The sequence below is a fragment of the Lycorma delicatula genome, chromosome 1 (assembly GCF_047948215.1).
Source record: "Lycorma delicatula isolate Av1 chromosome 1, ASM4794821v1, whole genome shotgun sequence".
Classification (NCBI taxonomy): domain Eukaryota; kingdom Metazoa; phylum Arthropoda; class Insecta; order Hemiptera; family Fulgoridae; genus Lycorma; species Lycorma delicatula.
The window spans coordinates 123,405,719-123,425,473 of record NC_134455.1 but is presented as its reverse complement, the minus strand read 5'-3'; the positions used below and the strand labels follow the sequence as shown (position 1 = coordinate 123,425,473).

General features: G+C 37.6%; 1 protein-coding gene across 3 annotated transcripts in view; it reads left to right on the top strand.

Moving 5' to 3' along the window:
- LOC142321825 (uncharacterized) overlaps positions 1-19,755 on the top strand; it is a 140,447-nt gene that overhangs the window by 104,687 nt on the left and 16,005 nt on the right. For all 3 annotated transcript variants that reach the window (XM_075360279.1, XM_075360270.1, XM_075360260.1), the window contains 2 exons: positions 11,289-11,324; positions 17,751-17,795. In XM_075360279.1, coding sequence (XP_075216394.1) covers positions 11,289-11,324; positions 17,751-17,795 — 81 coding nt within the window. The remainder of the gene's footprint in view (positions 1-11,288; positions 11,325-17,750; positions 17,796-19,755) is intronic.

The window sequence follows — 19,755 nt, the reverse complement described above, 5'->3', positions numbered from 1 at the left end:
TCACTTGAAACATCCTCCGTCAGCACCCTCCAACTCTTCCCTCCTCCACCTACAACCCAGTATTGCCAGATCGAGTACCGTCTCATGGCCTCTTGCCACATACGTGGGTGTAGAGTCGTTTATGCAATAACTGCCGATAGCCTCCATAAGATCCGCCAAAATCTGGCCTCTCCTATTAGTATGTCGACTACCGGCCACAACCGACTTGCTATTGAAGTCGCCCAACATCACTATTCTTTTAGGTGAATTTATTATTGCTACTTGTATGTGATCCATGAATCTCGTGTATTCCATAATATCGATGTTGGGCGACACATATGCACGCACGAACAAGGCCGTCGCTGTCTCCACGACAATCACGCCTCTACTCCTGAACCTGAGCCTCTACGCTATCCTGTGGCTTACATCTTTGAATGCCACATCCCCTACCATATCAGCGGTCCAGCCGGCCTTAGCAACCTCATATTTGTTTGGTTCAGTTACCATCAGGAAATCAACGTTCCTCTCCAAGACTACTCTGCTGATCTGGTCGTCTGACAGAGAGCTTCTATTAGTATTGACAAGCATAGTTCTAATCATGTTTCCTCGTGCTACATTGCCAGCCCCAGTGCGATGCTCCTTGCTACCAAAATCTAAACATTGTTTTGGCTCTTGGCAATCTACAATTTTGTGCCCTCTACCCCCGCAATTGAAACAAAGCTCCATCCTGTCAGGGCCCTTGTAGTCTTGCCTTCTATGGCCAGAACCCCAACACCGATAACACCTGTCATCGTCCTCACGAATGTAGGCCCTGAAACCTATCCAACCAATCCTGAGCCTTTGCTTTACAATCTTGCAAGCGGCCCTATAGGAGGTTATAACCGTTACATTTCTTGTTTCACCATAGCCCCTTCTGAACGAAGAAATTTTAAATTCCTCGTTTGGGCCAATCCTGTTTGCTATCGCTGCCTCCACTTTCTCCTCTGAGGTGTCAAACTCGACATCACGAAGATGAACAACTGTTCTTCTGCAAGCTCTACTTCTCAAATCCACATGCAATTTGGCAGCCTTGTCTCTGAGAACCGACGTAATTTCTTCTGCGTTTTTAGCCCCCTAGATCCTTACATGAAGCTCCTCGTTGCGACCCTTACGAAGTGATATAACATTATTTGCTTCCTCCCTCGTAACCGCACCTTTCATTGATTTAAGGAGCTCTTCATAAGACTTCCCTTCAGCTTTGACGACGACCGTGCGGCTTTGCTCGGCCGGTGGCGTGACCCTCTTAATAGGTATATGGTTTGCTCCCACTTGCCTTACTCCAGTATCACTCTGTATAGTCAATATATTTACTGGTGTTTTCTTGTTCCTCAATACATAAGAAAGAATCTTCTTCATATAGTTGCTTGTGCTGCCTGCAGGCAAAATATATGCGGCATCAGGTGCTTGGGATATCACCTTCCTAATCGCCTTTAACAGTAAAGCTAGAGTTATCTTCTCTGGTGAACCAGAGTCATAATACATCTTAAATTTACTCTTCTTTTTTTCAATAAAACTATCCCCACTGATAGATATCTCGTCTCTCAAGATGTCTCCTGCATTTACTTCGGGGGCTTTTTCATGGTCTCCCATGTTCCAGTTTATGACAAACTGCAGCTTTGACAAACTGGAATCCAACTTACCGAAATACGCATTCCAGCATATCTGGAAGTATTTCAGGAACAAGAATTGCCACTAGTTACAAGAAAAGGTAAATATCCTTGCGACTATGCTGACTCCAGTTTGAAGCTTGAAGAAATGACAAGAACATTTCTACATTGGAATAACCAACTTTAATAAAGATGAAGACGATTACAAACATGCACAAAATGTATGGAATTACTTCGGCTGAAACATGTTTGGTAAATAAAATGATGGCTATTTGAGACGTGATGTCCTGTTACTGGTGGACATATTTGAAAACTATGAATCGCTATGTTAAAATACAAACTCTATACTGAGTATAACGCAAGTTAAGTTAGAGCTGTTCACCTACACGAACATGTACGTGTTCATCGAGTCAGATGTCTTGAGGCCTTTGAAAATGACCTCTAGTAAAGCCTCTCAGAGTTTGATAAGGAGGGGTTGGTGCGGCGTTTAGATTCGTCACATGGCGGAAGTGTACCACTTCGGTATTAGGATGTACAATGCACTGACGACACTACTTCTGAAATAGCACTACTTTTGCAATTATGTTGTTCTAAGGCGATCAGAAATGGCTTGTTCGGGATAAAGTTACGTAAAATGTTACAGTTTCACCAAAGTCCTTGGCTAAAAGGCTACATCGATCTCAATAACGCTTTAAGACAAAAGTGAGGAATGATTTCGAGAATGAAAGCTAAATAAATAACTTTGTGTTCGGCAAATATGCAAAACGTTCGAAGTTTAACCTCTTTCAAACTAGCAACTGATCGGAAACAGCTGATAAATCCATCGCAAAGCCTGCATTCAAAGACTGAGGTATAAATAAAGAAAACTTGGTGTAGAAATGTGGAAAGATATTGTCTATCTTGATTATCGCATTTACGTCGGTCTTAAACATAAGTAAAATATTCAGTACTCGGTGATGAAGGGAAACATGGTCCAAAAATACAGCTATTATTCATGGATACCGATAGCTCCATCTAAGAAATCCAAACCAACGACATTTACGAGGTCATGAGAGGTCCAGATTTGTTCTGCCTCTTTGATAAGTCAGATTTTGAAAAGTCCATCAGAACTATAAATGTACGAAAAAAAATTACTTGTAAAATTTGAAGATGAGACAAACGGTATTGTAATTATGGATTATGTTTAACAGAGAGCTAAGTTTTGCACTTTCCGCACCGCTTACGATAAGCTAACCAAAAAAGCGATAACAGAAAAAAGAAACTTGGCGTACAGTGATATCACCTTCAAAAATTACAGTGCCTGCTTGGATGATACCAAAAATGAAGTCCACAGGTCAATGCGACTTACAGTTTTATCAGAGTCCTTGCCTAAAAGGCTACATCGATCTCAATACAGCCTCATTTCGTTATTAAAAACATATGAGAAAACATATCAGTAAATTATGAGAACATATTCCTGTTTATGACGGCCAGCTAAGACAAACTGCTATCCACCTTACCGAAATACGCATTCCAGCATATTCGAAAGTACTTCACAGAACAAGAAATACCAATAGTTATAATAAACGTTGTATATCTTTACGACTATACCGATTCCTGGTCGAAGCTCGAAGCAATGACCTTATCTTCTAAACAACAGTTATCTAGCGCATTAACTAACTTGAACGTAGGGGAAGACGATTGCAAACATGCACAAAATATATGGAATCACTTCGGCTGCTACATGTTCGGTGAATACAGTAATGGATATCTGAGATGTGACATTCTGTTACTGGTGGATACATTCGAACAAATCGGATTGTTATGCTCATACACATACAATCTAGATGGAGCCCATTACGTATTGGCTCTACGGCTGGATATAGACACCATAATATATAAAACGCAACCTCAGTTAGAGCTGTTCACAGATCCAAACATGTACATGTTCAAGTCAGACATAACAGGCGACATAATGTATGTGTAAAGAAACACGCTGAGGAAAACTATCCAAAAAACAAAAACAACTATGATGGCCTATGCTTATGCCAATAATTTGTACGGCTGGAGTATATCTCGCCATCTCATTCACAGTTCGATTGGGTAGGCGAAAGACAACACATATGAGTATACATGTATACACGAATGAAATAAGTTTCACGTATCGGAAGCCATCAGAGCACATGTTATTATCAAGAAAAAAGCAAAATCGATTAGGGAGAAAATTAACGAGGAGAACGACGTTGGGAAGAAAACGACTGGAAAGATCTTACTCGTAGGTTTTGAAATCGGACCCAATGTTTGTGAAAGTTTGCAATATGGTTAATGAACAAGGCTTCACAACTTGTAATTACAAGTAGCTATGGCTAATAAATCCGTGAATAAGAAGTGAAAAACTACGACTAGGAAAAATATTGGTGAAGTCGTGTCATCATGGTGCTGTACTTGCGAATACTAAAAAACTACAGGTTACTCTGTATTGGTGTACCAAACAGTCGTGAAGTACGCACCTTTGACCGGTAAAGTGTAGCTTATAAAATAGGCTGGTACTGGTCTAGTTACCATATGCGTGTGAACTAAACAGTCCCTGTCCATAAGTGCTATTAGATATTATATTTTTGATGATGGTCGGATCAGTATAGGGGATGGGATACATACAGCCATCATGATTGCAATACACACGTTTTTATAGATTTTAGTGCTAGATGCGATTCGTCGGCAGTAGGGTGTGCATTCAAAGTTAGCACCGTGTTTAAACTGTCGCTCTTTATGTGTTAAACGCACTGATATTAACAAGCTCGAAGGTGTACTTTGTATAGGCGACTATACAAAGCCGTATCAACTTTGGACATAGCCGTATCACCTTTGGAAGACATAATATCGTTGGAGTTCGTATTCTATTCAGACATTAGGTTGTCGAATATGTCGAAGCTTTTACAATATTCGCTATGCACCTACATATAGTCAGCGTTTGACCCTATGTATCTGCGGTCATACCAACTGCTGCGTAACTTCCAATTACTTCGTAACTGGTGTACGGACACGTTACACCAGTAACGTGGCCGAGTCTACTTAATATACACCGTTTACAGCCATGTTTTCTAAGGCAAAGAATTAGATGTTTCGGGGAAACAATCAGTTCAAAGTTAGATGACTACGACACGTACATTAAATATTACTTTACCGAAGAATATATAAACAAACTACCCATATTATCTGATGATATAAATCGAACGATTAATTGTTTAAGAGATATACAGTTAGAATTAAATCAAAGATTATACGGGTGCTTTGAAGGATTACACAGAGGCTGGAGGCTTTGGCATTACCTACGGTTAGTACGATAGGAATACTCCGAACGTGGGATACAGATATGAAAATGTTTATAAAATATTTATTTCATTATTTATAAATAATGAAGTACGAACGTTTGACTTGTGAGGTGCAGCCTATGAAATAGGCCCCGCGCGGTATGGCCTTAAATGCTATTTTTTTTTTGTCTTCAGTCATTTGACTGGTTGGATGCAGTTCTCCAAGATTCCCTATCTAGTGCTAGTCATTTCATTTCAGTATACATCCTACATCCCTAACAATTTGTTTGCCTATACAATTTTTTCCTACTACCTGTCCCTCCAACATTAAGGCGACTATTCCAGGATGCCATAATATGTGGCCTATATATCTGTCTCTTCTTTTAGCTATACTTTTCCAAACGCTTCTTTCTTCATCTATTTGCCGCAACACCTCTTCATTTGTCACTTTATTCAGCCATCTGATTTTTAACATTCTTCTATAGCACCGTATTTCAAAAGCTTCTAATCTTTTCTTCTCAGGTACTCCGTCCAAGTTTCACTTCCATATAAATCGACGCTCCAAACATATACTATCAACAATCTTTTCCTGAAATTTAAGTTAATTTTTGATGTAAACAAATTATATTTCTGACTGAAGGCTCATTTTGCCTGTGCTATTCGACATTTTATATCGCTCCCGCTTCATCCATCTTTAGTAATTCTACTTCCGAAATAACAAAATTCTTCTACCTCCATAATCTTTTCTCTTCCTATTTTCACATTCAGTGGTCCATCTTCATTCATTATTTCTACTACATTTCATTACTTTTGTTTTGTTCTTGTTTATTTTCATGCGGTCATTCTTGCGTAGGACTTCATCATGTCGTTCATTAGATATTATATTTGTGATGATGGTCGGATCAGTGTAGGGGATGGGATACGTGCTATTAATTCAATTAAATGCTATACAATTCAATAAAAAAACGTCACATAATTTATTGACTCGCTAACAATTCGATATCATATCTTTCATCAATCATCCTTTAGATACTAATTTTACTTTTAAATCGGGTATTTGACACAACTAGGAATCAGTAAATCGAGTCTCAAAATGGTTCGCTGTTGTCCAAAACAGTTCGGCAAAACGCTGTCCAATTCATTTTAGTTATTCTAAGGTCGCCACCACCGCCAGTCCGTATCTAGTGTTAAATTTTCGTAACTTTACACAATATATGCCTTGTTTAATTCAACTTTGCTTAGCTTTAATGTCTGTCTATAAGATTGTTTAGCGTTAAATAGCTGACAGATTTCCTTTGCGTTTGCTACCGTTATTAGTTCCAACTACCGTCGTTCTACACTTGCAAGTTAATGATACCGGCAAATAAACAGAATTGCTTTTTATAAGAGGGCGGATATGCTTTGCCAACCAGCACCTAGCTGATACGGCTTGGCGACCACTAACGCTGCACCACTCGACCAGATATTGAGGAGTAGGTAACCTCTAACAAGCAGTACCGCATACCGCTTTTGATTGGTAATGTTTAAGAAGAATTACTCACTACACCTGAACAATACGAACATTTTTCGTTTAAATTTATATAACGTGAATATATGTATGGATGGTCTGGTAGTGAATATTGGTGCTTGTTTGAGGACTCAGTAAACATAGGTATTATATCAAAAAGTTCCTTAAGCAACAGGTCCTTTTCTATCCTTGCACCATGTACCAGTATTATATCATGTATTAATTCACCAAACGACAGAAGTGAACTTATCTGTGCTTATGAGAAGACTACTATGACTCTGGCACGCATGCTGATTGTATTTTCTACGTTTTAATGTACTAGGTCCTATGAAAGCCATATTTTTCTCAGAATGATTCCATGCCATTGTTGCAGACCGGTTCTAATTACAGTCGTTGTCTGGAAAATTTGAATCTATATCCTCAATACGGTATCCCATCGTTATTCATTTACATCGTTTAACTCATATCATTTATCTATCTATAATATTTCAACCAGTATTACAATTTATATATTGTATATATACAATACTAGTGTATTAGATACCCCATCTCAAATCCGGGCTGCGGGCAACAACTACTCTAACTTCTTATAGTCTTGAATTGCGCTTCCGTTTATCATAATAAGATACTAAGATTCAGAACAGCTGCAGTCTACAGTAAGATTGAATCTAGACAATGGATAACGTAACCATAAGGTAACGTAAACCATCAGAACATGTATCAAAATGAGTGACATCCCTAAACGCTTTTTCCTTTACGGATAATATAAGTACGGATAATATACAACGATTAAAATTCCTTCCCAACATACATATTCGGCAGGATGAAGAAATAATAAAAGAGGAAAGATGTTACGAGCATTACAAATAGGGAACTACAAATTAGACGGAAATGACTGGGACGGGCCGAATCCGAAAGTAAAGATATTTAACTGTGTATATCGAAAGATAATTAGCAGCAACTGCTCCGGCGTCGTTTATTTACTAAGTCATATTTCGCAGTGGTACTGTTTCGATTATCAACTTTAGTTTCGCTCTAACCAACCAGCGCTAGCGTTTCAACTAGTTCGTATCTCAATCGCTAGTGTCTACTTAGTTCCGCTCTAACCCGCCGCCAGCAGTAGTGTCTACTTAATCCCGCTCTAACCCTCGCAGCACTTCCTTCTTTATCTAGTTCACGTGTCAACCGTCAACGACACCTAACCTAATAAAATATGAGATTTAGATCCGTAAATTTTATGCCGTCATCGGACCTGCACAAGATACGATACTTAGAACTTACACAACGTTGACATCACATGACCATGAAATGTGCTATCATCGGACCTACATAAGATAAATGATTTCGATCTAGGCAGATAGACCGTCTAGTCATCCCACCTTTGACGTCACATGGCCTTCAATTGTGCTCACATCAGAACCACATAAGATAAAATATTTAGATCTACGCAGATACACCGGCTCAATGTTCCCACCACACCAATCGATGATGTCACACCCGACACGTGACCTTGAAGTGTTTAAGAACCAGCTCGAATTGTCTACCTTGAAAGCTATTTAGAATATGAAAATGAAGTCTCTTCATTAACAACTAAATTTTCAATTTAAAAAATACAATACGTTTTTCCATTATCTATAATGCTTTCTAGCTCGAAATTTAAATTTGATTATTTATGATTTGAAATATTTTTTTATAAATGCTAAAACCGTGGAAGAATGGAAGAACAGAGTAATCCCTCGTTGTTCGATACACAATTTATAGCGATATGTTAAATGGATTAAGATTCTCAACGCAAATCCTTATACAAATAGAACATTTCGGAATCCATTTTAATCAAATTTTTATTTTTATAACTTAAAAATAAGTTATGAAAAAAAATTAAAATAAATCAAATTAGATAAAAATGTCTAGTTTACTCACTTTTATTCACATCATCATCGAAGAAGAATAATCCCATGATTTTAAGTTGCATGATAACTAGAAATTTTGTAATTTGTTACCGACCGAATCATGTGTGAAAATGAATATGAAATACATTAAACCGATATGAAATGCGATTCTCATCTTGTTGCCAAAAAAACATATCGCAGAATTCTACCTTATACTATTTTTCTACGTTCCGGATAATATAATTATTACGGAATTATTGAATAAGGAATGTTATTGTAATAAATGTAATGGTGACCACGCCCATTAAATTTATATTGTAGATTCAATTGTCCACTCTATCTGATATGAAATCTTCGTTTTTTCTTGGGGAATTATGGTACTTACTAAATTTCAAATGACTATGGTAATATATTTGCCGGAAGGCTTGAAAATACGTGCTTAATATGATTTCAAACATAATTTTTATACGATTTAGCAGTTACCTCAAATCAGAATTTGTAACATTAAAACTTCTCGACTTGAGATTTTCTAAAACTTGAGATTTGTACTGCTAACGGTACAATATATTAATTTTCTTAGTTTGCTGTTATAAATTGCCTTATCAGGTGAGTTAAATCAGTAATTAAACTAGTCAAGATTTATTTCATATTAACAGTAATTCGTGATCAACAGGCACCTTAACAATTCTATTACAATCATACCGTAGAACTCTTATTCCTATAATACGAGGGTAAGACAATTATTATCCGCAATGTAGTTATAAAGTTTATTGCAATACAAAAAGGAAACGTGTTTGTATATCATTTTTCAACATATTCCCCTGCATTTCAACGTACTTGGTCCATCGTTGCACAACCTTCCTGATGCCCTCATAAAAGAAGGTTTTCGGTTGAGCTGTGAGCCAAGAATGCACGGCTTCTTTCAATAGTCCGAGGTAAATCGACGGCCCGTTAATGGCTCTTTGAGTGGACCAACAAAGTGGTAGTAAGAAGGGGAAAGATCAGGGTTATACGGAAGACAAGCCAGTATTTCAAAGTTGAGTTTCTGGAGTGTTTCAGCAGTGTGGATAGCAGTATGTGGATGGGCATTGTCGTACAACAACACAACACATTTTGACAGCAGTCCTCGGCGTTTGCTTCGAATTGTAGGCTTCAGCTTGGCAGTAAGCATCTCACTGTAACTCGCACTGTTTATTGTCGTGCCCCTTTCCTCATAATGTTCCAGTACTGGGCCTAGTGAGTTCCAACAAACCGAACGCGTCAGTTTTCCTGCAGATGTTTGTGTCTTGAACCTTTTTTTTTGCAGGGCGATGTTGGATGTTTGCATTCCTTACTCTACCTTACTCTCCTGCTCGTAATGATGGATCCGTGTTTCGTCACCGCTGATGATTCCGTTAAAGAAGATTTCCCGTTCGTTACCATAGCGATCCAAATGTTTTTGGCAGATGTCCAAGCGCGTTTGTTTATGCAACTGTGCGAGTTGTTTTGGGACCCATCTTGTACATTCTTTATGAAACTCAAATTTGTTGTGGATGATTTCGTAGGCAGAACCGTGACTAATTTGCAGACGATGTGCCACTTCATCGATAGTTACTCTTCTGTCTAAGAAAACCATGTCACGTGCACGCTGAATGTTTTCCTCATTTATGGCGGTATACGGTCGTCCGGCTCCTTCGATTTGCGTAACACTTGTGCCATCATTTTTGAATTTTTCAATACATTCGTAGACACCCTGTTACGGCAACACACTGCCCCGTACTGTACCGAAAGTCTTCGATGAATTTCCGTCCCTGATACACCTTCCGACCACAAAAAACGGATCACTGAACATTGCTCTTCTTTGGTGCCAACAGAAAGCGGAACAGCCATGGTTAACGGCAGTGCAGCGTTAATGGAGCTAACCTAGCAGCATCGAACCTGCACAGACATAACAATTAAACCATGTATGCATCATCTACGCAACATGACAGTACTACCAAAATAAACAAGAATGTAATTAAATTGCGGATAATAATTCACTTACCCTCGTACTTTCCACATGTTATTAAAAAGCGATGCATTCTACTAAATTTATATTTGGTTCATTCAAGAAACGAACAACAGCAGCAAAACAGTTGTTCAGATAATGAATTCTGAGTAAGAATCATAATAGAAGAATAAGACACGCAAATGTGACGAACTATTTTGAATCAAATCAATCCGTTCAAGTAATTTAACGCGTATGTCGCGTAATCCTCACTAAATTTGAGAAACGGTTTCTGTAACTTAAGCAGCTGTAAAAAGTAATAAATATTTAATCGAAATTTTTCACAAAATAATATCAGAAAACATTATTTTTAAGTAGTAAAGTGACCACTAAAATTTAAGCCAAGTTTTTTTCTTAATAAGTAAACATATTCAATTATGTTTATGTACAAAATTATAAATTATTTTGTAAAACAAAATAGAAAATGTCATGTTTTTTCAGTCTTGGCCAGAAAAAATATAAAAAAATTAAAATAAACAATTTAATTTTTACTTAATATAATTAAAAGTTTTCCCAAACAGAAATGAACGTAATGTAACATTTTTACAAATATAAATTTACATTACATATTTAAGTAATTTTTACAGCCGCCTTAATTTACTCATCATTAAAATTCTCATAAAATATTTTATGAATCCAGAATTTGTGATTGCTGATAAAGTACAATATCATACCAGGCATATGAAGAAATGATTTTAAATAAACAATTTGATATCAAATGAAATGTATTTAAGATTTCTTCATTTCAATACTGGAAGTACCAGAATATATTTCTTTATAATATTTTTCTTACCTGTGTTTTGTAGCAATGGAAGAAACAAAATATATTTTAATTTATCCTATTTTAATGAACTGTTTTACTAATGAACTGTTTTACAAGTAGTTTACTGATTGAGGTAAAATAAATCTAACATTACATGTATTTTAATTTTTTTTTTCTATAATTTTCAGTGGTGACCATATTCAACAGTATTACTTCAGAGATTCGTAAGTAATTATATTAACAAAACTATATTACTTAATAACATTTACTTCTCTGATGTGTTACAGTTTTGCAGGACATAAAATATACTCATGGATTTCATTTAATATCCCGTAAGATAATTGACGTAAATCGTGCGTGCTAAACGGTTAAATAAAAGTGTATAAATAAGTGTTCTGAAAATCTGTTTTGGGTTAGTGCTGAAAATCATTTTGACTATCTTTCCCAAATATAATTTAGTGAATTACTATTCCTGTGAATGTTAATTACTGTATAAGTTTTAAAAGAATCTCAAAATTTTATCTTAATTATTATTCTACAGATTCTTTAGACTCAATATACCTTTATCGACTCTATATCACAATTAACAAAATATTCAAACAAATACAAGTTCAAGAAATAACAATTTCGAAGACGTTGTCGGAATTATATGAGCACAAACTATGTTACCGATGGAATAACAGTGATTCTGTAGAAGAAAATTTATCAGTCTCACATTATACATGGATGGGGAATATATTTTACAAGGATCAGTTTTCTTTTAAATGTAGCAGTGGAATCATAAAAAGGCGCTTCTCGCCCGCCAAAATATTGCTCTGATTTCCGCAAAAGTAGTTCTCATATTTCGCTTAAGGGAAAAATGTTATTTTTAATACTACTAAAAGACTTCAGCTTTCTTTCTTATTGTAAGCAGCTTTTTTGACTCCGCAGAGGCAAGTAGCGTCAAACGTAATCAAATTTTTCACTGCGATTATAAGAAAAATTGAAATTAATTTTTTTATCTGTTATTTAATTATTTTGCAAACTGCAGAAGAACTGAGCGAGTCGAAAACATTTTCTTCAAATGTCTTTAAGAAATTAAAAAGTCACTTTGCATAATTTAAAAAAATTAAATAAAAAATATATAAAACACATTTAACATATTATTTTAAAAATTAAGAACAAAACTTCTGACCGAGAGAATAACAACGTAAGTCTGAAAGCGATACTTCCAAATTATCTTCTGAAATCCTTTTAGAAAGACACATTAATTTAATTTGTAAGACAAAAATAATAACTTGTTTAGAAACGCGATAGGAATTTCATCAACATAATAATTACTAGAATGATTTATAAAAATTCTCTCATAATTGAAATGGCTTTGTAAAATTTTCTTAAAAAAGATTTTAATAAATTCTATTTGAAAAAATAATTGAATTGTACATTTTATAGTAATATAAAATCACCAAAGCATTTGATACTCAATAGTTACTTCATTTTGGATTAAATTTAAAAATTTCATAAACATGCTGGATATTACGATACACAGCATAATGAAACCTGATAGCTGAACGCGGATATAAATGTAAATAGGTTATGTTTACCCACCGTTTCATATATTTTTCAGAATTTATGAAATCATGATTGAAATTGATTTATGAAATCATGAACTTCAAATTGATTTATAACCTGTTTATAATGGATGTTTTTTGCAGAGTGATAATAATTTGAATTGAAACTCATAAAAAGGTAAGTTTGAAACCAATTTTTTTTTCATCGAAAGATAAATTTATGACATTTAATTTCTGAAAATTCTTTAAGTCTAATTTTGAACCACTTTTTCAAGTAATTGGAAAAGTATTACGTTAATAGAATGAGTCATGTTTGCTTCCAAAGCGTCAACGTTGTTGCTGGTTTATCAGCATAAATCAGAGACGCCACATATCCTCAAAGAAAATAATCCACTGGCGGTAGGTCACACGATCTTTGAGGCCAATTCACTGGAATATTTCATGAAAGCATTTAGTCGCTAAATTGTTGTTTCAATAAATCGATTGTTTTGGTAATATTATGAGGTGTGGCACCATCCTGTTGAACCAAAATTGTTGCGTGTCGATGTCACGCAAATTTTAAAGTAGATAATCACTGATCATTGATCTTTAACGAACACCATTGACAGCAACATGCGCTGAGGCCTCATTTTTAAAGAAATAATGGTCGGTCATTATTTCTTTAATGCCTCCAGCATGTAACCCATACAGTGAATTTTTCAGGATGACTGGAGACACTTAACTTTCCGAGGATAGGTCATACTCCATATACGTTAATTGTGCTTGTTGACATAACCATTTGACCACAAATGAGCTTCGTTGCTAAACAAAATTTTTCGATAAACCTGGATCAGATTCCAATTGATTTAGGCACCATACTCCAAACAAAAACGATAATTACGGTCTTATGGCTTCAGTTCTTGCATCAATGCATATTGCATCTTTTATGGGTGTCGATCAAGATTTTTAAGTAATATTTTTCATGTAATTAATGGACAAAGTACATGATGTTGAGAACGACGACGAATAGACACATTCGGATCTTCTTTAACACTATCAGTAACCGCACCGATATCATCAGGTGTTGATTTAACTGGACCTCACCGCAGACGCATAGCTCATCAACTGCCAGGCGGAACTGAAACAGATATTGGTTCAAACTAATATGGTTGGTGAGCACCTGTTGCCCTTAAAAAAGAACCTACTATCCCCCCAGATCCCGTATAAATTTGTACAGGGATCTTCCGTTAGCGGTGGTGTCCCATTCTAGCTGCCATGCTTCCATCGCGAGGCTCTGCAGCCTCTTCCACTAAAGGGAGGTGGGCAACTCAACGAAAATTAGATTCGGTGCATTGTGATTACCGTTCCGTTTCGGCACTGGCCCGGCCCGAAACCGCATCCAAAACACATCGGCCTCCCGGCCTCTTAGCAATTTCCACATGGCTGCCCGAACTATCACGACTAAATCGATTGGGAGAGCCTATCCCAATACCGTGGTAGCCTCGCAGGAGTTTTTAAAAAAATTCCAGTGCATAAAATTAAGGCTCTATGCTCCTTAAATATTGAACAAGTGCTCTAGTCATATCAAAACTATGCGCATAAACATGCGCGCGTAAGAGATCATGCTTACGAAGACACCTTGATACGCGATTTACATTTCACGGCCAGAAAACCCGTAGTCCTACCGAGGAATCCTCCTACGTTTATGCATTACTGAGACGATCCGCCGCTACTTGACTAATGTGGTTGCTAAACAGCAACTTCTCATCAAACAAAACACCTAGGTATTTATGTAGTCTAACTCGGCTGATTTCACAGCCTTTGTATTTAATATGAAGGGTACGACTCTACGATAATTTGTCTGCGCCCTTCCGAAGCAAAATCTTCGTCTTGGGGAAAGAAATATTTAAAATTTGAATGTCCATCCACCCCTCTGTGGTTGACAAGGCTGCCTGCAACGGTCTTCTAGCTGTGGTCATGAATTATAACGAACTAAAAGGAGACAGTCATCGGCGAAAGCCTGGGACGTGACCCATTCCGGAAATATCAATCCCAGAAATTCGTCGAATACCAGGTTCCACAGCAGGGGACCGAGAACGGAACCCTGCGGTCTTCCCCTGGTAATGGATTTTCCACAGCTTTGGCGCATCTTTAAATAGGGCTCTGCGGTTAGACAAATAGTCATATACTACGGCCTGCAGGGCTACGGAATATTGCGGCGTTCCAACTTATAGAGGACAGAACTCCAACAAAAGGAAGGAAACAAAGTCGGCAACTTCCACCTCGGCAAGAGCGTTTAACATGCAATCATCAGTGCCAACCACTTTCATGAAGCTATACTGGCCTCAATTTAGAAAAGAGTTCACCTCAATGCTTTCCCTCAGCCGTTCCACAACCTGCCTTTCAAGCAACTTGTCGATTACCGGCAAGAAGCTGATGGATCGATAACTGACGACCACACTAGGATTTCCTGGTTTAAAGAGAACCCTCATCAAAGTCACTTTCCAACAATTCGGGAAGCAGCCCCAGATTAGGCACTCCGAGAACAGCCTGCCAAGCGGCTCTCTTATGACAGGCAACAGATGGAATAATATATCCGGTTTAAGTTGGTCAATTCCCGGTGCTTTTTTTCAGTGCCTTCAAGAAACCACTCTGTCTATGTCAAGGAGATTTACAGCCCGTCCGCCAGGGAAGGGCAAAGCCCCCGTCCTAACGCCGACCTCTGCTTCACCCTCCGGAGTATCTGGAAACAGAGTATTCAGGAACGCCAGGTAAGTTGCCGCAGATGTTAACGTGTGGTCACGACTATTAAATCCGCATCGAACACTGGACAGCACGTGCAATGGCTTAGGCCGGTAACATGATTTTGAGAGCTGCCAGGGATTGCGTTGTATCTCGCGCATGGAGTCTTGCCATATCTTGAGTCTGGCTTCCTTGATGGCATGAAAAAACTCATTACGAGCGCGCTGTTTGATTCGCAGACCCTCAGCGCACACGTCAACAACGATAATCACCGTTAAGGGGCGACGCTGGTGTCTTTTCCTAGCCGAACTAACTCTTGCGCGCCGCACACTAAGGTCAGAGGACCACCACTTTTCCCGCCCCTGTCTAACAGATGGCTGAATCGGAAGCAGCGGTTATGATGGCTCCAGGCACTCTCCGATCACCGGACTGACCACTACTTAAGGATCTGTCCATTGGCCGAGGCCGCCGTAGGACCCTAAGGCAGCCAGTCTTGATGGCCCGGCCGAATTGTTCCGCTAACAATTCCATCTTTTCCTTCTGCTCTATCCGCCATTCCAACCCCTGCAAGGCAGCTGCGCACTCGCACAGCAGCCTGTCCTGATCCAGCCCCCCTAGGTTATAACGACCCAAATCTGGAGTTCTTAGACCGCTTCCTTAAACGATCTTGAAGTTTATAAGCCTATGATCGCTCTCACTGCTCTCCGGCCAGACAGCCCCAACTACTTGTACTTCGTGGTAAGTCGACCCTCACCAAAGTGACGTCGATGTAACTTTATCCCAGTTCGGAATGGAAAGTTGGCGGTTGTTCTGCGTCGTTAATCTAGTAGAGGTTCCTGGCTTCAACGAACTGTTCGAGACCAGTGTCTCTGGGGTCAGTGAGTGATGAACCGTCAGGCGGGAGACTTGGCGTTAGCGTCGAGAGCAACCAGGAGATCGTCCATAATCCTACTCAAGTTCGCCAGCAAGTCTTTGATACTCCATCCAAGCTGGAAGTATCTCGACACCAGCATGATATCGAGCGTACACCTCGTGATTCGCCCGACGGTGAATTGCTTATCAGACGAATAGGGCATCCAGATGACATCCTACGAATCTGAGCCAACTACGATCCGTCCTCAAAGGCTTCCCCCAATTCAGGCCGTACACCATAAGCTGTATTCTTTACAGCTTTCGCCTGAGCAATTTCACCCTCGACCCGATGTCCAGGATCGCTGCCTTTCACCAAAATACAGACGGCGCACTTGGCAGATGCAGACTTGGCTGCTCTGTGTCCCAGAAGAGCACAATGACCAAACATCTCCAACTGCGCTTTGCTGCTACCGAGTGACCATCTCGGCAGGAAGGGGTCGCCAGAAACCAGGTCCTTGGCTATGACAACAATACAAGATCCTCTAAGCAATTTCCCCCGGATTGCGACATAACGTCTGAAAAATAAAAACACCGACTATACTGCCAGGCACTACAGTAACAGTCTGAACGTACATATCACCTAACACGAGGTAAGGTGAGCGTCTAGCAGTGAACTACCCCGAGCAAGGCCACCTGTTCTCACGTAGACCCGCTCGTAACGTCAAAAGCTAACAGCTCCTAAATCAGACCACGGACGGAGTCGGAGTGAAAATCGTTTCCCGAACCTGCCAGGTGATCGAAAATATTATTGGCCTCACGAACCTAAGAACGGCGACATGATGCAACACAAAAGAAACGTCCTTACTTAGCCGACAGTGGCACTCCTGCAACACACTACGCAGCTGTGTAGCCTAAATTCCATAACAACGCAAGTTTACTGATCGTTGTTAGTCCCGATGATGTGAACGCAGAACCGTTGCACTTGTAGAAGCAAATCGCTACCGATAGCAGTAAACACAAGTTATACAGCACGGCGCCAGAGGCCGAGAAGCGAAAGATAAAGAATGTTCCTTTTAGGATTTATATAATTTTGTATCATTTCCTATCTAACGTTTACATTTACAGAATATATCTTAATTACCTCTCATTCGCATTATAATAATCGATAAAGAACATTATCAGATCGTGAATTTCTAAGAATATTACGAGTTAAATATAAATTACTAGCTGGATAAATTTCATTCTACCGTCTTATTTGACTGTGTTATTTAAGATTTTCTCTTAGAATAGAGTAATTCCCTTTTAGTCTGTCCTTTAATACCTATCATTACTTGCATTTTCGTTCCACAAAATAAATCTATTGGTTTTTGCTTTTAACAAGTCGTTTTCATTTTTCTTTTCAATTTTCGTATTAATTTGCTGTTAGGTAAAACAAACAGTACGTTAGAAAGGTGTGTTAGTATCAAAATAAGTCGAACAGTAAAACTAGATTAATATTTACGCATGAATTTTTTGTGTGTGTTTCAGATATCAAAACAGTTTAAAGACTACTGTTGAAATGTATGATATGAGGTAAGTATTCATTTACTCAGATTACTATTGAAAATAATGTGTGGTAAGTATTAATTTACTCGGTAATTGAGTTTGATGTGCTCTTAGCACAATTTTTAAAATAATATCCATTAACATACTGTTTACCGTTACAAGATTATTTTTTTTATTTTCATTAGCTAAGATAAACAGAAATGGCTTGAACAAAATAAAGATTTGTTTGTACCATAACACGCTAGGTGAAAGACAATTAGTTCTGGTGAATGTTTGTTTGTTCCTCTGGCACTCTCGAAAAAGAGTACATGTTTTCGACTGATTTATATCAAACAACTTCCATAAACTTTGTAAGGAGTAAAGAATTGATGAAACAAAGAGATGGTCGTTGGATGAATTTTCCCTGATTCTAAATATCAACTACTTTTTATGTCATCAAATGGAATGAATAATAAAACTTATTTAGGAAGGGATGCCATGGGATGCCAAGGGATTTAGGTGGTGCCATGATAAACAGCTTATGTTCGAATTTTTACTTCTTTTATTGGTTTAAGTATTTAATTTACAGATGTTGCAGAGACTTCTAATCACTTTCTTGCTATCTACGAATACACATTATAACAAATTACTTTTATTGCTGCTTACAAAAACTATTTTTGAACTTTCAAATTGAAACCCTGGTTTTTTTAACTTTTACCTCAATATTTATTGATTAAAATCTGTGACTCAGATTATTAAAAAAAAAACGATCATTGGTGCTATACTTACAAAAGGATTAGATAAAAAGTAGTAAACTTATATTTTACTCTTGTACAAAAATAAGGCTTTACGAAACAATGGTATTCGATGAATAAAAACAGAAGTGCAGAACTCGCCTTTTAATATTTTGAATCTTTCAAAATAAAATATTAAGATTATATATTTACCTATGAAGGTATAGATACTTCATTAGAGACATTATTCAAACTTTGCTACGACAAAAAACAATGTAACATAAAAAGGAAAGTTATTCCAGATATGGAAAAAACTGTGTCTATTTCAGTAACCACATTCGTTAGGAAAACCCACCTGGTTAGTCTAGCGGTGAACGCGTCTTACCAAATCGGCTGATTTGGAAGTCGAGAGTACCAGCGTTCAAGTCCTAGTAAAGGCAGTTACTTTTATACGGATCTGAATACTAAATCGTGGATACCGGTGTTGTTTGGCGGATGGGTTCAGTTAACCACACATCTCAGATATGATCGAACTGAGACAGTACAAGACTACGCTTCATTTACACTCAAATATATCATCCTCTGAAATAATACCTGGACGTTAATTCCCGGAGACTATTGAGGGATAAGAAAAAGAAAGATTCGTTAAGAAAACTCCATTGACCTTGTTACACAAAAATTAATTATGAAAGGTTACCAAACGAATTTCTTAATTATAATGTTGTCAATGGTATTTTTGAAAACGATTAGTTGACTTCTCACATTAATGGAGTTAATGAATCTGCTTATGTTTAATGCTTCATTTTGTTTCATGTTTTTCAATGATTGTATAAAGGTTTTCTTAATTGTAGATGCGTGTTTTTCTTTAATTATGGTCTAATGTATCCACCAAAGACTAATCATTAAATATGCATTTTTTGAGAATTTTTATACATTACAAAATTATAAATGAAAGGAAAAGTACTTTCTTATGTAGTAACAAAAAATAGCTCTAAATTTTTAAATATTTTATTAAATATACAGTAATCACAATTTAAATTTTATGAAGCTTTAATAGGTAGGCCTACATTTTTTTTGTCTTCAATCATTTGACTGGTTTGATACAGTTCTCCAAGATCCCCTATCTAGTGCTAGTCGTTTAATTTCGGTATACCCCCTACACCCCTAACAATTTGTTTTACATACGCCAAACGTTGTCTGCTTGCATAATTTTTTCCTTCAACCGGCCCCTCCAATATTAAAGCGAGTATTCCAGTATGCCTTAATATGTGGCC